We start from the raw sequence: 22290 nt of genomic DNA, 5'->3' as shown, positions 1-22290 counted from the left end.
GTTACATAAATTTGTTTCTTTTTATTAGATGCATATTAATACTCTCTTACCTTTTTTTGTAGCTATCAAAATTGTGAAGAAACCAAAGGATGTGACTTCTCTGCTGGGTGCCACTGCCTCATTTGAGCTCAGTTTGTCCCACGATGACATTCCAGTTAAATGGATGTTAAACAATCAGGAGCTCACAACAAGTTCAAATATTAAAATACTGTCTGAGAGAAAAGCCCACAAACTTATTATTCAGAGTGTTGAAAGTGACTTGGCAGGTGAATACATTGCTGTGATTGGACACCTGCAGTGCAGTGCACATCTTCAAGTTGAACGTAAGTATAAGCAACCTTTTTAAGTAGTGTTGACCTAAATTTGACTTTCTAAAGTGGTGTAATCTCTCTCGCATTCAGATCTGAGAGTCACCAGACCTCTGAAGAACATTGAGGTTCCAGAGACCCATGTGGCCACGTTTGAGTGTGAAGTTTCACATTTCAATGTTCCATCTGCCTGGCTGAAAAATGGAGTTGAGATTGAGATGAGCGAGAAGTTTGGAATTGTGGTGCAGGGCAAAATTCATCAGCTGAAAGTCATGAACGTCAGCCAGGAGGATGTTTCAGAATACACATTTATATGTGGAAATGACAAAGTTTCTGCTAATCTGACTGTAAAACGTAAGTAATACTTTGTGTACAAATAAAATATTGTAAAACGTTACAATCCACAGCATACTCATGAATGCATTTTCAAATATTTTCAGCAATTCTGATCACATCCATGCTTCAAGACCTCAATGCTAAAGAAAAAGACACCATTTCATTTGAGCTAAACGTCAACTACGAAGGCATCACCTACAAATGGCTGAAAAATGGAGTAGAAATCCGATCCAGTGACAGATGCCAAACTCGCACCAAACAATTCACTCACTCTCTCACTATCCGAAATGTACACTTTGGGGATGTTGGAGAGTACAAATTTGTGGCTGGATCTGCTGAAACATCTGCAAAACTCTTTGTTGATGGTTAGTTTTTTTAATATATTCACATCTTGATTATTGTGACCTAATAGAGCGGCTAACAAAATCCTGTGCTTTCTGCAGCTCGTGTGATTGAATTCACCAAGCACATTAAAGATATCAAGGTTACTGAGAAGAAGAAGGCTACATTTGAATGTGAGCTTTCTGAACCCAACGTGCCTGTGATGTGGATGAAGGATGGGCAAGAACTGGAATTGTCTGAAAGGTAGCTTTTTTATTTTAGTGTTATCTGTCATTTATAAATTAAATTAGCTAAACCAAAAACATTTGTTAATCCGTATCACAAATTTTATGATTTCAGCTTTAAATATTAAGACTGCCATAAGACAATTTTATTGTTTAAATACATTTATTTAAATCAGAGATGCAAAGTTGGCCCACCATCCCATCTGAGAAGAGTTTTATTGCTAATTGCTTAAAAATAGAATGTAAATTAATGCTTAAATTAAATGAATCCGATTTTTTCTCAATGTACATACTGTCACCCTATAAATAGAGGACAATCCAGAGATATCAGTGAGCAAATGTAGGCAAAGGCAGATTCTACTTGACTAATGTATTCAGCATTGAACTCTACTGTGCTTTAAATGTGATTAAAAAAAAATAAAGATTTGCAATAAGTTATAATAAAATTAAATATTTTACTGCAATAGGTAACACAATTTGAAATGTTTTCAATTTATTTTTGTAAATATTATAAAATAAGTTAGGAAATTTAATTTAATTTAATATACTTTGGTTTATTTACCTTAGGCCCATGGCTCTTAATCCTATTTAGTTTTGCCCTTCATGTAAAAAACTTTGGCCACCCCTAATTTAAATAAATATTATACATATTTAATTTTAAATTAAAATTAAAGTTTTGATTGATTAACACTTAAAGGGAAAATTCACGCAAAATAAAGTGCTTCCAAACCTTTAGGAGCCATTGACCATTAACCATAGACTTATAAAGTAGGAAAAAAAAACAAGTACTGTAGAGGTCAGTGGTTACAGGTTTTTAACATTTTTCAAAATATCTTTTTTCGTGTTCTGTAGAAGAAGGTAATTCACAATGGCTTGGAAAATGTAGGGTGGGTGAAATATCCTTTCAAAGCTAAAACAAATAACAGTAATAATAATTTATTCATTCAATTATTTTTCTTCAGCTTAGTCTCCTATTTATCTAGGGTCACCACAGCGGAATGATCCGCCAACTATTACAGCATATATTTTATGCAGCGGATGCCCTTCCAGCCACAACCCAGTACTGGGAATACTACTACTAATTATAAAACCCTTAAAATTTCATTAACTTTATACACTTTTGATCTTGTTTTATGAGTGTTTAATTATTACTACTGTAAAACAATGTTTTTTGCAGTCCTAAAAAACTTGACCTCATTGTTTTAGGTTCAGAGCCACCACCGACAAATTCCTGCAACGTTTGATGATCCAGACAGTGCGTATGTCTGACGCTGGTGAATACTCTGTGGTTGCTGGTGCAAGTGTTTCAAAGGCAAACCTCGTAGTGGAGGGCAAGGATGTCCACATCTCTGAGCCTGCTGAGAAGGACATCACTGTAACTACATTTAGCCTTTTTACAGTCAACTGTTTAAAAGCTTTATATGTGCCATAATAAGAACCCTTTTTTGTGCTTTGCAGGTGGTTGAAAAACAGAGAGCTACATTTGAATTTGAAGTTAATGAGGATGAAATTGACGGCCGCTGGCAGAAAAATGGTGTTGAAATTCAATCTTTTGATCAGCGCTTCAACTATGTGACAGTTAGAAAGACACATCGCTTAACAATCACAGAAACATACAGAAGTGATGCTGGAGAATATACTTTCATTGCCGGAAAGAACAGGAGCACAGTCAGTCTGCATGTCCAGAGTGAGTATACATTTGAAATGCCTATATATTAATACACACAGAATATTGGGGATTTTTGTACATGCGTATGTAAAGTGCATTTCAAATTCGTCACTTTAAAATAGTTTCCAGACAAAATCTATTTTGCTTACTGAGGCTATTTGATCAGATATACATTGAAATAAATACACAGATATAAAATAATTTCTTAATATAAAAATGCGAATTTTTGGTCGAAACCATTATAATCAAATCTAAATAGAAAGTTCTGCAAAAAAACTGCGTACATATTGAATAGACCGTTTATAAGAATCTCTTTAATGTCACTTCTGAACTATTTGATACATACTGACCATTAAATAGTATAGAATACTTCATCTGGATACATTTCTTCAACTTTGCACATGACAGACCAGTTTATTCGATTTCCATTGTACCACAATATCACAGCGGTGTTTTATTTACAGTTATGAAGTATTTTTTTTAATATATGTTTTTATTTAATCCAGTCCCTGAGGCTCCTCAGATCATCAGGCACATGCAGCCCTTGTCTGTTGAAGCTGGCAAACCTGCACGCTTCTCTGTGGAGGTGACTGGAATTCCTCAGCCTCAAGTGTCTTGGTATAAGAACTCTCAGGCCCTGTCCTCTGGATTCAAATGTAAGTTCCAGAGAGAGGGAAATGAGCATACATTGCTGCTCATCGAAGTCTTCCCAGAAGATGCAGCTCAGTATAACTGTGAAGCTAAGAATGACTATGGAGTTGCCACAAGCTCAGCTTCGCTTAATGTGGAAGGTGAGCTTATTTTCTTTTAGACATTTATGTATTAAAGACTGGTTAAAATGTGTTTGTTTGTGAACAATTGCATTAAAATGCTGGTAATACAGTTTCAGAAGTGGTTTCGCCAGAAACAGTGGCTCCAGTGTCTGCACCTGTAATCATTACCTCACTGCAAGATACCTCTGTTGAAGAGGGAGAATCAGCCCGATTCCAGTGCCGTGTTTCTGGAGATGGTAAGGCTCAATCCCATGGATAAAATATGTATAGAATGCATTTGATTATTTTGTGAAGTTAACAAACATTCATTTGTTTTCTTGCAGATTTGAAAATTACCTGGTATCGCAGAGATAAGGAAATTGTGATGTCTGACAACTTCCAAATGACTCAGTTTGGTGATACGTGCCAGCTCGATATCTCCAGAGCATATGTTGCAGATGCTGGAGAATACACATGTGTTGCACGCAATTCTGGAGGAATGGTCTCTTGTTCAGCAGTTTTGACTGTCAATGGTACGTGGCAACATTTTAGGTTCTTGACCCTCTTTTTCTTTGAAGACTTCATCAACCTAACTTTTTCTTTGTTTTTGGCATGCTCCATTGCTTAATGCAGGTTTTAAATATCTTTATTGTTCTTCAAGGAATTAACCCGGGACTTTTTTTTTTAATAAGGAACTCATTATATTATGGATTTCATAATAAAATAGTTCCATATCCATAAGTCCATATCCCATGATTACTTACTGTGCATGTCAAAAAGCATCAGAATATTGTAATTCATTCAAAAACAATGAAGATCAAATGTTAAAATTGCATCGCCACATTGGGATAACTAACATTAATAACCAAACTAATTTCCATCAAATAGTTTTTTATTATATTAACAACATTTCAAAAAGCACATTTGTGTGCCATCATCCTTACGGATTTCTGTGAAATCTCTCACTACCTTTGACCTACAATAATTATTTTTAATCTTTAATTAACAATTTGGCAATTCTAAATGTCTAATGTTATTCTTTTTATCGCTCAGATCACAGTGTGAGCACAGTAGCTAGTGTTTCTACTCATTCAGAGATGGTCACCTCCCAGACCATGACTGAGACTCGTTCTTCCACTATGGAAAGTTTTGAAAGTGTCTCTACGGTGATGATGTCCTCGACGTCTGTTAAAAGCATAGAGGTCCAACAAGTGACCTCTGAGGAAGAATATTCAACAAGCCCTGTTTTGACCCTGAAAATGAGCGATGTCATTGTCAGCCTGGGTGACGTGGCTCAATTTAACTGTTCCTTCAGTGGACAGCCATTTACTGAAATTGTATGGGATCATAATGGAAGGACAATCACAAATACAGAAAGGGTGCAGTATGCACATGAGGCCGGGCTCATTTCTCTCATCATACTCAATGTCCATCTTGGGGACCAGGGAAGTTACTGCTGTACTGTTAAAAATAGAAATGGCGAGAGCCGAACATCTGCACAGCTCACAGTGGAAGGTGGTTATAGATTTTATGTCTTTGATGCTCATTTCATCCCATCTGCTTCCTGCTGGTGTTTTGTCTAAAATATGTTCCATGTGGTTTTAACCAACTTTATTTGAATTTAATTTACAATGTAATATCCCATGTAATCTATTTTAATACTTTAAATAGTTTAATCCTTCACAAGGCTGGCCTAACATCATCCTCCATCTTACTAACTTTTTGTTCTTATCAATGCTAAAAAATCTTGCTGAATTACTGAATAATCCCTAATAAATGTCCTTAACTTTATTCTCACTCAGCTAAAGAAGCGAACCCCAAAGAAACCCCTGTACCCTCTGATTCTATCAGTAAATCTGCTAAAACTGAAAGTGAATCAAGTAAAAAGGCCACTGACCAAGAAAAGGTGGAGTCCTTACAGAATGTCGGAGCCCTGACAACAAAGTGGCAGATAAGCCATCATTACAATCCTGATGTAACGACTTTGTTGGAGCGTGACAAATATGATGCAATACAGCCAGAGTTCCTTGTGAAACTGTCCCCAGAATTCCTTGCCAAACAAAGGGAAATTGATTCTATTTATTATATAAACAAAGGGAGCCCCTCTCCATTCATTGTATGGCTATACAACCAGTTGAATGTTGAAGAGCCAAGGTCGTATTCCTTGAAACATGACGGGCCTTTGTGCTGCTTAAATGTTAAGAATGTCAATACTGAGCAAGGGGGCTCAAATTCTTGCAAAGTTATCAATGCTGCAGGGGACAAAACTTGCAGCACTCATCTGAAAATGAAGACAGGTTGGCATTTGCATGCTTTGGTCATTACCACCTTATATGATAGCCCAGGGCACACTTTTTTTTTCTCTTATATTTTTTCACTTTTATAATAAGAGACATAAAATAAGAAATGGGTCATCTCTCTCTCTCTCAAAAAAATACAGAAAATCACAACATGCAAATGTTGTTTTTAATGGAATTTGACAGTGACTACAGTTTACTGTACACCTGTCATGGGTTTCCTACTAGGTAGATGTGGTCCATTTTCATTATGTTTAAAGTAGACAATGGTTTTATTTAAATAGTTTTATACATTAAGATAGCAGAGATGCAAAATGCTACTTCTGAAACCTTGCTGTCACATATCTAATATTGATTTGTGTTTTCACAGTATCTACAGTGGATGAAGAGGCCAGTTATGAAGAGGAAGCCAAAGGTAAATTATGCTGACTTTTTAATCACTTCTTTACTTGATTTGATTTGGTTCTGAGATTTTTTTGCTGCAAAAAAAAAGAATATATATATATATATATATATATATATATATATATATATATATATATATATATATATATATATATATATATATATATATATATATATATATATAAACATCTTTTCCAAAGCTTTTCCAATCCTGACAAAGTAATTTATTTATATGTTGTGCATATGTTATGTCAATTTTTTTTGAATCTTTCATTTTTTATTCAGCGTTTTCTACCTTGCCTATCCCAACAGAGGAGGACTCTTACGCAACAAGTCTTCGTTTAAAATACCAAACATTTGAACTCCAGCCAGAGTCTCAATTATTTTCAGAGTCTATAAAGAAAAAGCCAGAAAAGCCAATTTTTATAACTAAATTGTCATCAGAATGTGCAGCTCTAGGAGAGACAGCTAAGTTTACTGTGATTGTGTCTGGATTTCCTAAGCCAATTATTCAATGGTACCACAATGGAAATCTCATAAATTCCTCTTCATTTTATACATTTGTCCAAGAGAAGGAAGAACACAGTCTTGTTATAACTCAGATTACTAAAGAACTGGAGGGAGAGTACTCTTGCACAGCAAGCAACCGATTTGGCAAGTCAACATGTACATCATATCTCCATGTAAAGGTGAAAGACATAAAGAAACAAGGAGAGACTATCGGGCAGCCTCCATATTTCATCAAAGAAATTGAGCATATTCAATGTGCAGTCGGGAGCCAGGCTCTCTTTGAATACACTGTAGCAGGCTCTCCACTTCCTGATGTTCATTGGTACAGAGGCAGCAATCATATGCAGCCTAGTGAGTACTGCATCATTGTGAACAATGCAGATGGATCTGGCTATTTAAAGATGTTGGACATTCAGCAAAGTGACAGTGGTACTTACTCTTGTAAAGCAACTAATCCTTATGGAGAAACATCTTGCTGTGCAAAACTTATAGCATTCTTAGAGATTGAATCATATAGTGTCAGCCCTTCTGAAGTCACAACTACCTTTCAGCAGGAACACAAAATGGCTCTTGCCGTTGTCGCTGAAGACAGGCAAACTCTTATAAGTGAGCAAATAGATACATTGCATGCTTTTGACATATCTGCAGCCAGTGTGCGCACAGAGCAGGTGACTCACCAAGCAGCAGTGTTGCAATCTCACTATGTTCAGGAGGATGTAAAACCTGCCTCTGCACAGACAACACCAACATTGGCAACTTCTCTAAAACAGCTGCATATGACTGCAATGACCTCTGCCGTTCAAGAAAACCAAGGATTTACTGAACAGCACTGTTATAGGATCGCTAGTCCAGAAGTCAGGCAGCTCGAATTGAGTGTTGAGGAGTCCTCAAATCTTATGTCTGCCGTTTCAGAAAGTATTACACCTCTTTGTATAGTAAAATCTGAGGATCTGATAAAAAGTGAGAAAGAAAAGCTGCACGCAACTTTTGAGCAGGAGGTTATAGTTAGTGGTCCTCAAGTTGAAATGAAGTTGCCAATTCCACAAGAGCAATGCATACAAATTAAAAGTCCCGAAGAGGAGAAAAGCTACAGTGTCACCGAAGGAGTTAAGTTATTATATACTGCAACCTCGTCAGAGAATGTAGTGCTTGCAGAAGTTCATACTTCAGAGCTAGCAACCGTGAATTCCACTCAATGTTTGGTAGAAAAGGAACAAACCAAACCAGTGCTTGCATCAGTCAGTGATACTAAGCACACTCTTTTAAAAGAGGAAATCTTTGAAATGCATAGACCAGTAGAGGAAACTGCTAAGCTATCTAAAGATCCAATAATAAAATCAGCTCTGATTTCTCAAGAAAATAAAGAGTTTCAAGCTGACAAAGCCACTGAAATACCTGTCCTGGAGCAACCAATCTCAGTCTGTTCCCAGAAGCAATTGAATCAGGTACTTCATTTACAGCTTATCAGTGACCAAGAGACTTTTCTGTCTGAGGGAAGATTTACAAGTGAGAAGCTTGGATTGGAGCATACAGATGTCAGAAAAGTGGCACTTCATTTGCACGCAGTTTCCACTGATGACCAGAAAACCGCTAGTTGTGAACATGTAACACAGTTTGCATCCAATGATAGCACAATGGTTGGAATGCCCAAGGAAGAGCTTCCTGCACAATTACATCTTCCCTTTGCACAGTCAAAAATAATGTTAAGTAAAGAGGGGATACTTTCAATTGAAAAGCCAGATGAACGGAAAGCCATCCAGAGACAAGAAAAAGACCGTAAATGTCTAGCAATCAAAGAAGAGCGAGTAGAACTAACTTCAGATCATGTCAAAGACCTTGATATGATGGTAGAAGGTCTTAAGATTGATCACAAAACAGAAGCTAAACCCTTGAGTGTTCTTCAGGTTGTCTCGCAGCCTGTTTTGCTCTTAAAGGAAAGCCCTATTGTCAGTAAAGTCAAACCGCATAGTGCAGTTGTGCAGAAAGAGGATTGGTGGAATAACATGCATGCAGCATCTATGTCTGTGTCTCATGCTATAGAAGAGGGTCTTACAGACAGTTTCCAAGCAGTTGATAAATTCAATTGTATGGCAGATGTAGAGCCAAAAATACCGGTTCAGCCTATTCATGTAGAAGAAAAAGCCATTTCAACAGAAAGTTGTCTTGCTCTTGAGGCTGCAGAGCAAGACTTTGCAGTTCAGATTCAAGAAGGTCAATCTGTAAGGCAGTCAATACATGTGGAGGAAAAACATACCCTGACAGGTGAAACGTCTCAGGGATTTACCAGATCAGAGGAGGGTAAAATAAACATTACAAGTCAGCCATTAGAACCTATTTTGGTAAGCGAATCTCAGGAAAGCAGAACTCTTCCAAAGGAGCTTACTTTTGTAATTCCTGCACCAAAATCTCACAGCTTGGACATCAAACAACAGTTGAAAATGACGCTTAAGTCTGCCGTAGCTTGTGATCAGCCTTTAATTTTGGCAGATGTTGTGCAAAGTTTAGGAGTTGTTGAAGTAATGGAGGTCAAGGTGCGGATGGAATTGAAATCTATGATGTTCACTTACCTTATCACAACAGCTGGCCCACCCATGGAAATTACAATTGCCTTGGAGGGAGAATACCCTCAGATGGCAACTCTTAAAAATGAGCTTCATGCTGCATTTTACTCTATGCTTAATGAAGAGAGGCCCATCTTCATGTCTGAAGATTCAAACATCTTAACACTTGACAGACCTGAGAGACTGCATGTTAACAAAGCATCTTCATATCCTTTATCCTCAGCTGTTATATCAGAGAAGGTAGAAGTATTTGCAACACCGAAGATGCAATCTGCTGTTCTACAAACAGAATCTGAAATATTGTCCCAATCTGCATTGGTTCAAAAGCCTACTTCTATTATTGAGTCAAGTCACCATGAAACTCAGAAGACTGCTGAATCCAAAATGGAGAGCTACAGTATCATTGAAACTGAACATAAAAGTGAAATGAAATTAGGATCAGTCGAATATTTTAAGAGAGATGTGTGTGTTTCAGATTTAACAGTTGATGTTCATCCCAGTCAGATCACTGTTGAAGAGTCAATAAATGTTCTTGATCAGGAAGACAAAGGAGGATGGGGTTTAACAGAGGATGTTTCAATTAAGCAACAACCTAAAGAGCTGTTTTTTGAAAAAACATTAAACAACATTACCGCAGAGGAGAATTCGAAGGTTACATTTTCTGTAAGAATAAAAGGTGTAAAAAGTGTGAACTGGCTTTTCAATGGAGTATTAATCAAGTCTGGCAAAGAGTTCAAATGTTTAAAGGACAATGACTCTTACACACTCGTAATCAACAAAGTTATAAGGACAAAACATGAAGGCGAATATACCTGTGAAGCTGTGAGTGAAGCTGGCAAGATTTCATCATCATCAAGGCTCACGGTTTTCTCAAGAGGTTGGACTGTGTGGATTTTGTCATATTTGACACGATAAATAATTCTTAACAATTCCATTCAGACCATGACTAATTAACTAGCGGGCACCTGCAATATCATCTCCCTGTTTCTCACCAAGATTTTTTCAGCATACAGTACACTATGTGTGCTCAACCCTCTTTCCATCCTCTTTTAATGTAACGGCACATTTTTCATCTTCTTCAAGCATGACCTTGTCATGTGTGACTCTTCTTTACAACTTTGCTTATGTTCACATTACTCTTTTTTTCCCCCCATGTCATCCTAGGATAACCATCGTTCCTCCCTTTCCGCCTTTGATGCATTCTGATATCACTTAAAACAGTTGTCATGTTATTGTCATTGTAGTTATTTGTTTTTGTTTATCTCTTAAAATCCAGTGCCTCCGGTTTTCAAGAAGAAGATTTGTAACATGGAGAGCAACATTGGCAACCCAGTGAAGTTTGAATGTGAGATAGAAGAGACACCCAATGTCACCTTCAAGTGGTTCAAGGCTGGCTCAGAGATTAAACAGAGCGACAAGGTCAGGATCATCAGCAGGCAAACCACATCATCCCTGGAGCTCCCCAGCCCAACAAAAGATGACTCTGGTGAATACAGCTGTCGCGCCTCAAACAAACACGGTAGTGACACCTGTTCTGCTCAGCTGAACATCACTGGTGAGTGAACTGGTTTTAAATTTATATGCTTTGCTTTTGTTGCTTACAACTCTTTTAACAAAAGTTTCAGATTTCACGGTTCAGTGTTTGTTTGACGTTCTTGTTGAAATCCAATCTGCACTCGTCTGTTTGAGTTGTGTACGTTTTGTAATCATATATAAGCAATATATGATGCGTCTTTAATTCTTTTAGTGTGTGTAGTGATTATTAGATCACTAAAGATAGAAATCTTCCAATCTTTCAAGCTCTTCTTTTGAATATTGTTGTCTTTGTTTTGCCTTAATTAATTCATCCAATCACTTGTGGAACATAATTTCTGCTGAACCAGAAATTTAAATGACACTTTTTAGATTTTCCCCAATTGTAAATCACTTCTGAAAAGGGCAGATATTGTCTTTTCTCATATGTGAACTAGCTGTAAATATTTGTAATTCATATTTAATACAGATTAGCAAATACTCAGAGTGCACATTGGATTATAATTGGGGATTCATCTGTTTGTTGTGATGTGACATTTTCCTGCTCATTTACTAAATTTATGCCGTTGGTTAGGCAAAGTACAGTTCAAATCAGAATTATTAAACCCTGTTTGAAATATTTTTTTGTTTTTTCAAATATTTCCCAAATTATGTTTAACAGAGCAAGGCAATTTTCACATATAATATTTTTTTCTTCTGGAGAAAGTCTTACTTGTTTTATTTTGGCTGCAACAAAGGCAGTTTTTAATTGTTTTAAAACCACTTTATAGTTAAAATTATTAGCCCCATTAAGCTATTTATTTTTTTCGATCTACAGAGCAAACCATCATTATACAATAACTTGCCTAATTACCCTTACCTGCCTAGTTAACCTAATTTACCCAGTTAAGCCTTTAAATGTCACTTTAAGCTGTGTAGAAATGTCTTGAAAAATATCTAGTAAAATATTGTTTACTGTCATTGTTTACTGTCATCATGACAGATAAAATAAATCAGTTATTAGAAATGAGTTATTAAAACTATTATGTTTAGAAATGTGTTGAGAAAATCTTCTCTCCGTTAAACAGAAATTGGAAAAAAAAACAGGGAAGGGGGGGGGGGGTGTTAATATTTCTGATTTCAACTCTATATATAGAGAATATATATGGTTTTGATCCATATTCAAGTCCCAAAACATTTTTTTGCAAGTTGGCATAAAAGGTTTTTTTTCCTTTTGTATCAGTGACATAAGTTCAGCCAACTGATTGTCATAAATATGGAAAATGAGCTGAAATTGAACAGGTCACAAGAGTAAATGAGAAACTTGGAAACTAGAATAAGATCAGCATGGAAAGATGCAAGTAGGAAGGAAAGAAGACTGATAAAAAGACTGTAAAAAATTACAAATAGTATTCTGTAAATTTTGGGGACTTTACTGCTTTTCTTATAAAGATTTTGGACTAAACTCTTCTTTTGTGACAGGAAATTAGTCCTGTGCAGAAAAACATACATTACGAAAATATGTGTTGTGTGTTACTTTATTTGTCATGTGCTTTAGTGTATGTGTGTGTGTGTATGTAAAATGGTATGGATGATGACAATGCTGGTTATTCAGCACTTCACCACCTACCCACTAAATTATTTCCACACACTTTGCATTTCTTAGAATCAAAACGGCTTATGACTTGCCAACAATAAAGCAGCCATATTTATACCATTGCAAGCTCTTGAGCTTTATATGCAGATTTTTATGTATACAGTAAGTTTTAGTGAAGGATGGGCCCCATAAAAAAATATAAAAAAAAAAAATATGTGAAACATTTTTTGTTAGATAATGAAAATCATAGTCTGAATAAAGATAGCTAGTGAAGTTATTATAGTTATTGTTATCAAGACGATCAGTACTTTTGATAGTAACAGAGAGGTTTTAAATATGGTTTTGCTGAAATCCGTTTAATTTTTATTCTCAGAAACCCCCTCCATCACAAAAGAATTACCAATGCTGGATGTAGAGAAGGTGACCAATGCTTTATTTGGAAGTGAGCTCATTGGTACTGCCCCATTTGAAATAAATGTGTTGAAGAGTAAAAGATTTGCCAATCCTGACAAAACAATATTTGAAGATTTAATTGAGTGTTTGGAGGAACGTCCTCTTGAAAGTTCTGATTTTGGGAAGTACCAATGTACCCTATCAAACGAAGTTGGAAAAATTGCCTCAAAATCAGTTGCAATCGTAAAAGGTTAGTATGCTTGAGAAAGACAAGAAGAATAATCGCTTCAGGTTCCAAGCACTAACATGTGTGATACTAACAGGCAGCGCGGGCTAAAAAAGCTAGCTAAAACTGTTAACAGTGCTTTCAGACAATTAAGCAGTTGCTGTTGCCATGACTTATTTTCACTTTTACATTTTCATGGTTGACCTGCAATATCACTATTTTTAACAATCTGAGATTAAAAACTCCAGTGCAATATAGTTAAGGGTAAAAGTACAGTACAACTTCAGAATTTTTATAAGATTTGACTTTTCAATCAACTTATACATCACGTCAGGAGACCACATAATATTGTAAATAACTTTCTTTTTGCGGACACTGGATTAGACTTGGCTATTTTGTAAACATTTTGACAGTATTTATTGCATTAAATTTTCAAGGCCAGTGGATTTCCGTAGAAATCAGTTTTTAGGTTTGTACTGTAATTTGTGTTGAATTTGTCTGGATTATAGTTAGTTGTTTAGCTTCTCTTGTTGTTAAAGGTTGGCACAAGGGTGCAGGCTCTTTGCTATCTAAACATTTTTGTTCACTCTTTCATTGTATATCTGAATATCACAGTTTGTATTGTTTTATTTGTGTTTGCCTCTGTCAAGAGATACATTGGCAATACATGGTATATGATTGTTGAAAAATTTGTTTTCTCTTGATCCGGATTTGCTTCATCATCTTGTTGTGGATGTTGGAAACAATGGTGGTTTTCTTGGTTTATGAATAATGGTTGTCTTGACCGTGGATTCTGGTAAAACCTAATGGAAATGCCCCTTGGTATCACTCTTGGAACACCATAAAAATATTTTTATCTTCTTAAAAATGTTCTTTGTCTTTTTGAGGAAACTACCCAACTTCATTGAAATGGTCTTGAAATTGAAGAGAATTCAAGAGAATCTTGCATTTCGAAGAAACTTCAATGGAAGAAAACCTTCAAAATAGAGTCATTCAATCTTGTGCCATTGATCATGGAAAACAGCTTTTAGTCTGTTTCTTTGTCTTAGTCGGCTAATTGTCAACTTCTTGACATCTTGACTTTACCGGAACTTCTACAATTTCTTGAAGGATGAATACATGAAATATGACTCACAAATTGTCTTGGCACTTCTTGGATCTTGGATTCTTGGATGTCACCAGCCACATGCACTGCTCAAGTGACACAACCTCATGTTGTTCTTCAAAGCTTTACCTCTTAAATGTAATGAAGAAATTTTATGAAAATGGCAGAGGAATGGAAAACTATGTTTGTACTAAAATGTCCTCAAGAGCAATAGAAATGTGGATGTCAGTGTTCTTCAAAAAAAAAAAACTGTCATCCTTTAAATCACATGATGGTTACTTTGTTGAACATGCATTTCTGTAATCATGACCTTGCATTGAAATACTTTAGGCTCATTATGGTGAACAGATATAATGCCTTCGGAAACAAAATTTTATATCTTCAATCTCCCATTTTTAGAAATATAACCTCAGCTGTACTGTTTCTCACAGCATCAGAACCAGCCCGCTTTTTGAGGAAACTGAGCAACATTTCCATCCCAATGAGCCAAAAGTTGAGACTTGAGTGCAAATTCACTGGAGACCGGAAATTGTTTGTGACCTGGTACAAAGATGGCAAACAACTCTATGCATCGTACAGATACAATACAACAGTCACAGATAACTCCTGCACACTGGAAAGCCTTCAAGAATGTGACAACACCACCACAGGGATATATTCGTGTGAAGTTTCAAATGCCTTCGGAAGAGAAATTTGCCATGCTACTGTGACTGCAGTGACTGGTTTGTATACTAGGATTTCGGTAATGCTGTATATATTTTATTTGATGATTCTTTAGGTAATTATTTTGAGCTTTTCAATTTTAAAGAAAGTTATTAGTAATTATAACCTCAAAAATGGAAATCAGACTGTAAATGAAACAGAAACAGGGTTGTAAATTATTTCCTAGACTAAAGCCTCTTAATCCTCTTCACTTCAGAACCTGCCCGCTTTGTGAAGAAGTTGACAGATTTATCTATTCCAATGAGCCAAAAACTAAGGCTTGAATGCACATTCACTGGAGCTCCAAAATTGTTTGTTACTTGGTACAAGGATGGCAAACAGCTCTATGCATCCTATCGATACAACACCAGAGTTACAGCAAACTCCTGCATCCTGGAGTGTCTTCATGAGTGCAACAATGAGACTACAGGAAGATACTCATGTGAAATTTCAAACATTTATGGAACGGATAAATGTGATGCTCAAGTAGTGGCAGTCACAGGTTTGTAATTATGCTGCACACTTGCCTGCTAGTCTTTCAAACATTTATACTCATTTGGCCCATTTCCACTGAGCTGTTTGGTTCAAAATATTCAAGTATGGAAAGCATTTCCATTCGTTTCAACAGAGGTCCACAGAGTCAGAGGTGCCAAGATGCCTCATAATGGTGGAACTAGACATGCTGTTGAATGGCAACACAGGAAGTGTAATTTTTGACACCTTAATACAATGATACCATGCAGCAAAAATCCATACTGAAAAAACTTGCCAACTTCTTGTGACAAACATGCCACATGCCATGAAGCAAACACATCTACATTATGTCCTCCATTGTTGTTTTTGTGGCTGTTCTCTTCATATATAAACATGTGGAAATCACACAGGGTGCTGTTCCTCTCTATTTGCCACACTTCTTGAATTTATATAATAAACTTAAATGTGCAACAGACACGATATGTAAATGGCCTATTCAGTTTTCTTCTTTGAGCCAGAATGATGTCAATTCACAACTTTCTGCCACACATCATGCCTACCGAGTAAGGGCACTGTTGGAAGTAGAAAAGCAAACCTTATCAGTGTGACCCATAGCGACCAGCACAGCACTATACTGATCTGAATCATCCCGCTCAGTGAAAACAAGGCAATACCAATTTAGACTGTTTGTCACCTGGGATAGTGTATTTAGTCATTTATTCTTATATAAAATTTTTATTTAAAAAATGTAAATATAAAGGGATTGTTCGATGGAAATTTTAATTATGTTATCATTTACTCTATCTCCCTTTTCACAAACCTGTTTGAGGTTGTTTTTCTAGAGCAAACTTCTAAATAATCTGAAACCATTGGATTCCATACTTTTATTTTTTTCTACTTTGGATTTCAGTGGTTACAGTTTACTAGCATTTTTCAAAATATCAAAACGGAAAATATTTTGAAACCATTTGCGAATGAGCACATAGTGAGTAAATGTAATTTTTTTGGGTGATCTATCCATTTAGACTACTAATTTTGGCCTTCACAGTTTAATTTAAGGATACCAATAATTATATGCACTGAATTGCAAATGACACTTCTCCAGTATATAGGCTTATATATCATTCCTTGACTAAAACATCTTAATCCTCTTCACTTCAGAACCTGCCCGCTTTGTGAAGAAATTGACAGATATGTCTATTCCAATGAGCCAAAAACTAAGGCTTGAATGCACATTCACTGGAGCTCCAAAATTGTTTGTCACTTGGTACAAGGATGGCAAACAGCTCTATGCATCCTATCGATACAACACCAAAGTTACATCAAACTCTTGTATTCTGGAGTGTCTTCATGAGTGCAACAATGAGACTACAGGACGATACTCATGTGAAGTTTCAAACATTTATGGAACGGATAAATGTCATGCTCAAGTAGTGGCAGTCACAGGTTTGTAATTTGTACTGGACTCTTGCCTGCCCGTCTTCAAAAGTTCCATACCCATAGATTTTGCCCATGGATATGAAAGGAATAGTTTGATATTGCAGCGTTGGACCGCATGTCATCTGGAATGGTGTATATTTGGTTGGTTATAGGTTTTTTAAGCAACAATAGTTTGTGCGGCTGTGAAATTTTGCACGTTCCTTGAAGTAGCTCTGTTGAATTGTCTTTATTGAAGTTTATCTTGATCTGTATCAAGGCTATAATGAGAGCTGGCATGTTTTTTGAGTGCTTGTTGTGGGATATTCATCAACTTGCTTTTGCATCTGCAAGTTTTTTGAGGCACGCTTGAAAGATATTGCATACTTCGCCAAATTTGAGAAGTTTTACATTTCTGAAGAGCAATCTGCATGTTGTAAAGGTTGATATGTTTTGTCGTTGTCGTGAAGGAAGTCATTTAAATGGATTTGATGCTCTCCTTATCTTAGAGCCTGCCCGCTTTGTGAAGAAGTTGACAGATGTGGCAATCCCAGTCACTCAGAAACTGAGACTTGAGTGTACATTCACAGGAGCGCCAAAGATCTTTGTCACATGGTACAAAGATGGAAAGCAGCTATATGCATCATACAGATACAACACAAAGGTCATTGGGGACACTTGTATTTTGGAATGCCTCCATGAATGTAACGATGCTACTCCTGGAAAATATTCTTGTGAAGTATCAAATTCCATTGGCACTGATATCTGTCATGCCAATATAACTACATTTACAGGTTGGTATACCATCATGGTCTACATAGTTACAGATTTCTTGCATGATCTGGCAGACATGGGATAAATATAATTTCGCTTATTTAATATTCTCAGAACCTGCCCGATTTGAATTGAAGCTTAAGGACAAACAAGTCGCCATGAGCAAAAACCTGAAGCTTGAGTGCACATTTACCGGAGCTCCTAAAATTTTTGTCACCTGGTACAAGGATGGCAAACAACTCTATGCCTCTTATAGATATAATACTACAGTTGTTGGAAACACCTGCACTCTAGAGTGTCTACATGAATGCACTAAAGAAACTCCTGGAAAATACTCATGCGAGGTGTCTAATTCTTATGGAAAGGATATTTGTCATGCTGAAGTGACCACTTTTTCCGGTTAGTACATTTTTAAAAGGCTCTTTATCCAAAAAGATAATTAGTGTTGGACGGTTTCATGTTGTTTCCTTAAAAGAAGGCAGTATTTTGCAAGGATGTTCATATGGTGTTGTTCCTCTTAGGACCTGCTCGTTTTGTGAAGACACTCACTGACCAGAGTCTTCAGCAGGGACAAAAGCTGAGGCTTGAGGCCTCCTTCAAAGGAATTGGAAAAATCTTTGTCACTTGGTACAAGGATGGCAAACAGGCCTATGCTTCATATAGATGCAACACAAAAGTTATCGGAAACACTTGCGTTTTGGAATATCTTCATGAGTGTGATGAGAATACTCCTGGAAAATACTCTTGTGAGGTTATGAATGAAGATGGTTCGGATATTTGTCATGCGCTGGTTACCCTTGGGACAGGTTCGTTGGATGCTATTAATTTGAGTGTTTGCAAATCAGTAATCAGTTTTTCTATTTTTTACCATAACTTTCTAGATGCTCCGTTTCGTCCTCAAAGACTTCTTTAATCCCATAAAGAAATTTTTTTTCTAGATGTAAAATCCAAATGAAACACTGGAGTCATTAACAGAGGAAATCATTCCAAATGAATGAAAACATTTAATATTTGGTTAATAATATTATCATATTTTTTTATAACTAATATTTATCCATACTGAATTAGCTTAGTTTTTATTTATTTATTTATTTTTCATTTTTATTGTTTTACATTTTAACTAATTTTCAAAGCAGCACTTGCTCACTTAAGATTTTTATTTTATTTTTAATTTTATACATTTTTAATTTACAATAAAAGCACTAGTGCAAACTAGTAGTGTAATATATCACAAAGCTTACGGTTTGGATCACATTATGGTTTATAATCAGTGATCTGACCTTTTTTCGGATCAGCCACAAAGGGGAGGAGACAAATGTAATTTGCTTTCCATTTATTAAAAAACAATACTGCAAGACACTTTTGGTTTCATAAAATAAAATGTCGCCTCAAAGCAAGAAGGTTGCTGGTTTAAGCCTCGGCTGGGTTGGTTGGTGTTTCTGTATGAAGTTTGCATGTTTCCTCCGGGTGCTGCGGTTTCCCCAACAGTCCAAAGACATGCAGAACAGGTGAATTGGGCAGGCTAAATTGTCCGTAGTGTATGAGTGAATGAGTGTGTGTGGATGTTTCCCAGAGATGGGTTGCAGCTGGAAGGACATCCACTGCGTAAAACATATGCTGGATAAGTTGGCGGTTCATTCCGCTGTGGCGACCCTAGATTAATAAAGGGACTAAGCTGAAAAGAAAATGAATGTATGAATGCTGATTTAGTAATGCACTCAAAGCTTTTTTATTGATAGAAGCATTGAATTTGTAAAGAATTATTCAGTGGCATATTTTTTATGGCTGGTTGTCAACACCTTTTGGTAAAATAATATAATTTCTGCCTACAACTTTCATGATGGTGATTTTAATCTTTACCATAAACATCAGTGGTTCTATCTAAACTATAAACTGTTATCCCAGCACTTCTGTGTTATTTGACTGTTACTTCATAACTCAAAAGAGTAAAGACTGAATCTCTTTCTTGATTTTTGCATTTTTCAAAACATATTTGAATGCAGCGATTTGAAGGATGCCATCATTTATAATTTATGTTACGTGGGTGTTGAGATCACGGTCTAACTAATCGTGCAGCTTAAACTGAATGCATTAATGCAGACTAAATGAGTAGTAACAGAAAACGCATTTAATAACCTAAGAAACCCGCCACAACCAGAATAACCTACCACGACTTCCTCTGTCATCGTTATATTTTACAGGATAGCCTAAATGCTTTCATACATGTGATTTAAACGATGCGAGAAACAATCTCTCTTTGTTCATTACAAATTAAATATTAATCTGTAAGTAAAAGAAAATTATTAAACCACGAGTCACAAACCATGGGTTGTGATCCGTACGAGTCATGGATCAATCATGATCCGTAACACCCCAGTGCAAACCCAAACATTTAGCAAAAATGCATTCAATAATCCATTTAGTAGAACTGACTGCTTCTTGTAGTGCACTGCTTACACTTATGGCTTAAATTGTAATATTTGAATGTTTAATCTGACATGTAATATTACATATTTAATAAATATTAAACATGTAATATGTGTAATCAAATTAACAAATTGTGACTAGTCTAATATGCATATTTTAATCAGCATTTCTACTTTAAGATCTCCTAGTCCACTTCTCTGCTGTACATTTAAGAGGCATCAAGTCTGAAAGGCTAGATTAAAAGTGCAATGGCAGGGGCATTTAGCAAAATGGAGCACAACAATTAATACAAGAGAAATTGCAACTGTGGATACAACTGCACGTCCTGCAATTTTGTAAACAGAATGTATGATGCTTGTCATGTCAGATGCTTGTCATGTCATGCAAATAATTATACTTTTTTAATGGAAACAAAAAAAATGTTACATTAAAAAAGAGTTTTGCATTCAAATTGAGTGACCTTGTGTATGTAATGTGTTTTGCTTTCAGAGCGCAAAATTCCACCAACCTTCACCAAGAAACCCTCAGAGCACATTGAGGATGCAGAGGGAAAATTGGTGAAGCTTGAGAGTCGAGTATCTGGGTCACAACCTCTATCTGTAATCTGGTATAAAGACAACAAAGAAATCAACACTTCTGACATCTATGACGTTTCCTTCAAGAGCAACGTGGCTGTGATGTGTCTCAGGAAAGCCACAGTCACTGACAGTGGCGTTTATACATGCAGCGCTTCTAATGAAGCTGGCACTGCCTCCTTCCAGGTGGTGGTTAACATCACAGGTAGTCAATAAAATCTTTTTGCATGATTTCTTATTTCTCTTTTCCTCTTTGCATGTTTATTTTGGGAAATTCTCTTTCTGTGATTGTACTTATTTCTGTTGTGCATCATGTTTTATTGCATAAACATTTTCACTATAAAGCACAGATCAAAAACTGAAATGATTCCTGGTTATTACTTTAAAGCACAGATGAAATACTAAAATTATTCACTTTTTTGATATCTAGAGCAAAAAAGGCCTCCAACCTTTGACATTCCCCTCAAACCAATGACAGTGAGTGAGGGTGAAAGGCTAAACCTTAGCTGTCATGTGTGCGGGTCTCCCCCAGTGAAGATTCAGTGGATGAAGGACAGGAGGGAGGTTACATCCTCTGCTAGCACCAAGATGACATTTGTAGATGGCACAGCCACCCTGGAAATAAACCAGGCATCCAAAACTGATGCAGGAGATTATCTGTGCAAGGCAACCAACAACGCTGGCAGTGAATTCTCAAAGACCAAAGTCACAATCAAAGGTAATTAGAAGGTTACTATGAATCTGACATTGTGAATGCATTCAGTTAAAGAAAATGTTTTATTTAAACATAATTCTTGGTTTGAAGACTTCATTAGCGTTTCATTTTCTACTTTTGGGTGTCCTGTAGTATTCACAACCTTTCAAGTGGTACAAAGTAACATCTTTATCATCTTAATTTCCAAATCTTTTTAAATCCTATGAATCATAAGGATCTTGCTGTTTCTTGTAAAGTTTTATTACTCAGTTGCTATGTTTTACTCTGGTCTTAATAGTATTTTCATTTTTCCATGTGCATTTATTCTTGAGTTGTCGAAGGATCTTTTTAGATAATCGTTGTTTGTTGTTTTTCACATTTATGATGGTTTAAAGCAATGCGCAAATTGTTTATACATTTATATAAATATATATTAATGTGTTATTCATTGCTGGAATTGCTCAGATAAAGCAGGTGTAGCACCTGCAGCTGCCCCGGCAGCTCCCACAACACCTCAGGCAACTAAAAAACTGGATAACTTGTTCTTCATTGAGGAGCCCAAGAGCATTCATATTGTTGAAAGTAAGTTCTGCTTCTTTACAACAGTGTAGATATGTCATTTATGCAGTAGATAAGAGCTAAATGCTGATTTACTTGATGGAATCACATCATATTCTGGATTACAGAGGGTACAGCTACCTTTATTGCTAAAGTCGGTGGTGATCCCATTCCCAATGTGAAATGGATGAAGGGCAAATGGAGGCAGATGACTCACGGTGGCCGCATCAACATTCAACAAAAAGGTCAAGAGTCTAAGCTGGAAATCAAAGAGGTGACCAAATCTGACTCTGGTCAGTACAGATGTGTCGCCTCCAACAAACATGGAGAAATTGAGTGCAGCACTGACTTGAATGTTGATGAGAAGAAAGAGTCTGGGCCAGAGGTGGTCAAACTGAAGAAGTGAGTGGGATTTTCTTCAGCAAGAAAGGCT

General features: G+C 36.3%; 1 protein-coding gene across 50 annotated transcripts in view; it reads left to right on the top strand.

Moving 5' to 3' along the window:
• ttn.1 (titin, tandem duplicate 1) overlaps positions 1-22290 on the top strand; it is a 140941-nt gene that overhangs the window by 15019 nt on the left and 103632 nt on the right. For 16 of the 50 annotated variants that reach the window (XM_073913141.1, XM_073913139.1, XM_073913125.1 and 13 more), the window contains exons 27-41: positions 63-323; positions 402-662; positions 749-1009; positions 1088-1229; positions 2417-2585; positions 2669-2897; positions 3386-3670; positions 3763-3888; positions 3976-4164; positions 6299-6343; positions 10681-10959; positions 20520-20810; positions 21036-21323; positions 21765-21881; positions 21986-22259. In XM_073913141.1, the coding sequence (XP_073769242.1) occupies positions 63-323; positions 402-662; positions 749-1009; positions 1088-1229; positions 2417-2585; positions 2669-2897; positions 3386-3670; positions 3763-3888; positions 3976-4164; positions 6299-6343; positions 10681-10959; positions 20520-20810; positions 21036-21323; positions 21765-21881; positions 21986-22259 (3217 nt within the window). Of the gene's footprint in view, positions 1-62; positions 324-401; positions 663-748; positions 1010-1087; positions 1230-2416; positions 2586-2668; positions 2898-3385; positions 3671-3762; positions 3889-3975; positions 4165-4684; positions 5147-5433; positions 5929-6298; positions 6344-10680; positions 10960-12886; positions 13157-17338; positions 17624-17717; positions 18003-18124; positions 18410-20519; positions 20811-21035; positions 21324-21764; positions 21882-21985; positions 22260-22290 lie in introns of all 50 variants that reach the window. The other 34 variants (XM_073913140.1, XM_073913137.1, XM_073913124.1 and 31 more) reach the window with 5 other exon arrangements.

Source organism: Danio rerio, chromosome 9 (assembly GCF_049306965.1).
Source record: "Danio rerio strain Tuebingen ecotype United States chromosome 9, GRCz12tu, whole genome shotgun sequence".
In the NCBI taxonomy this organism is placed as follows: Eukaryota; Metazoa; Chordata; class Actinopteri; order Cypriniformes; family Danionidae; genus Danio; species Danio rerio.
Note: the sequence above shows the minus strand (reverse complement) of the source record. Positions and strands in the feature narration are given on the sequence as shown.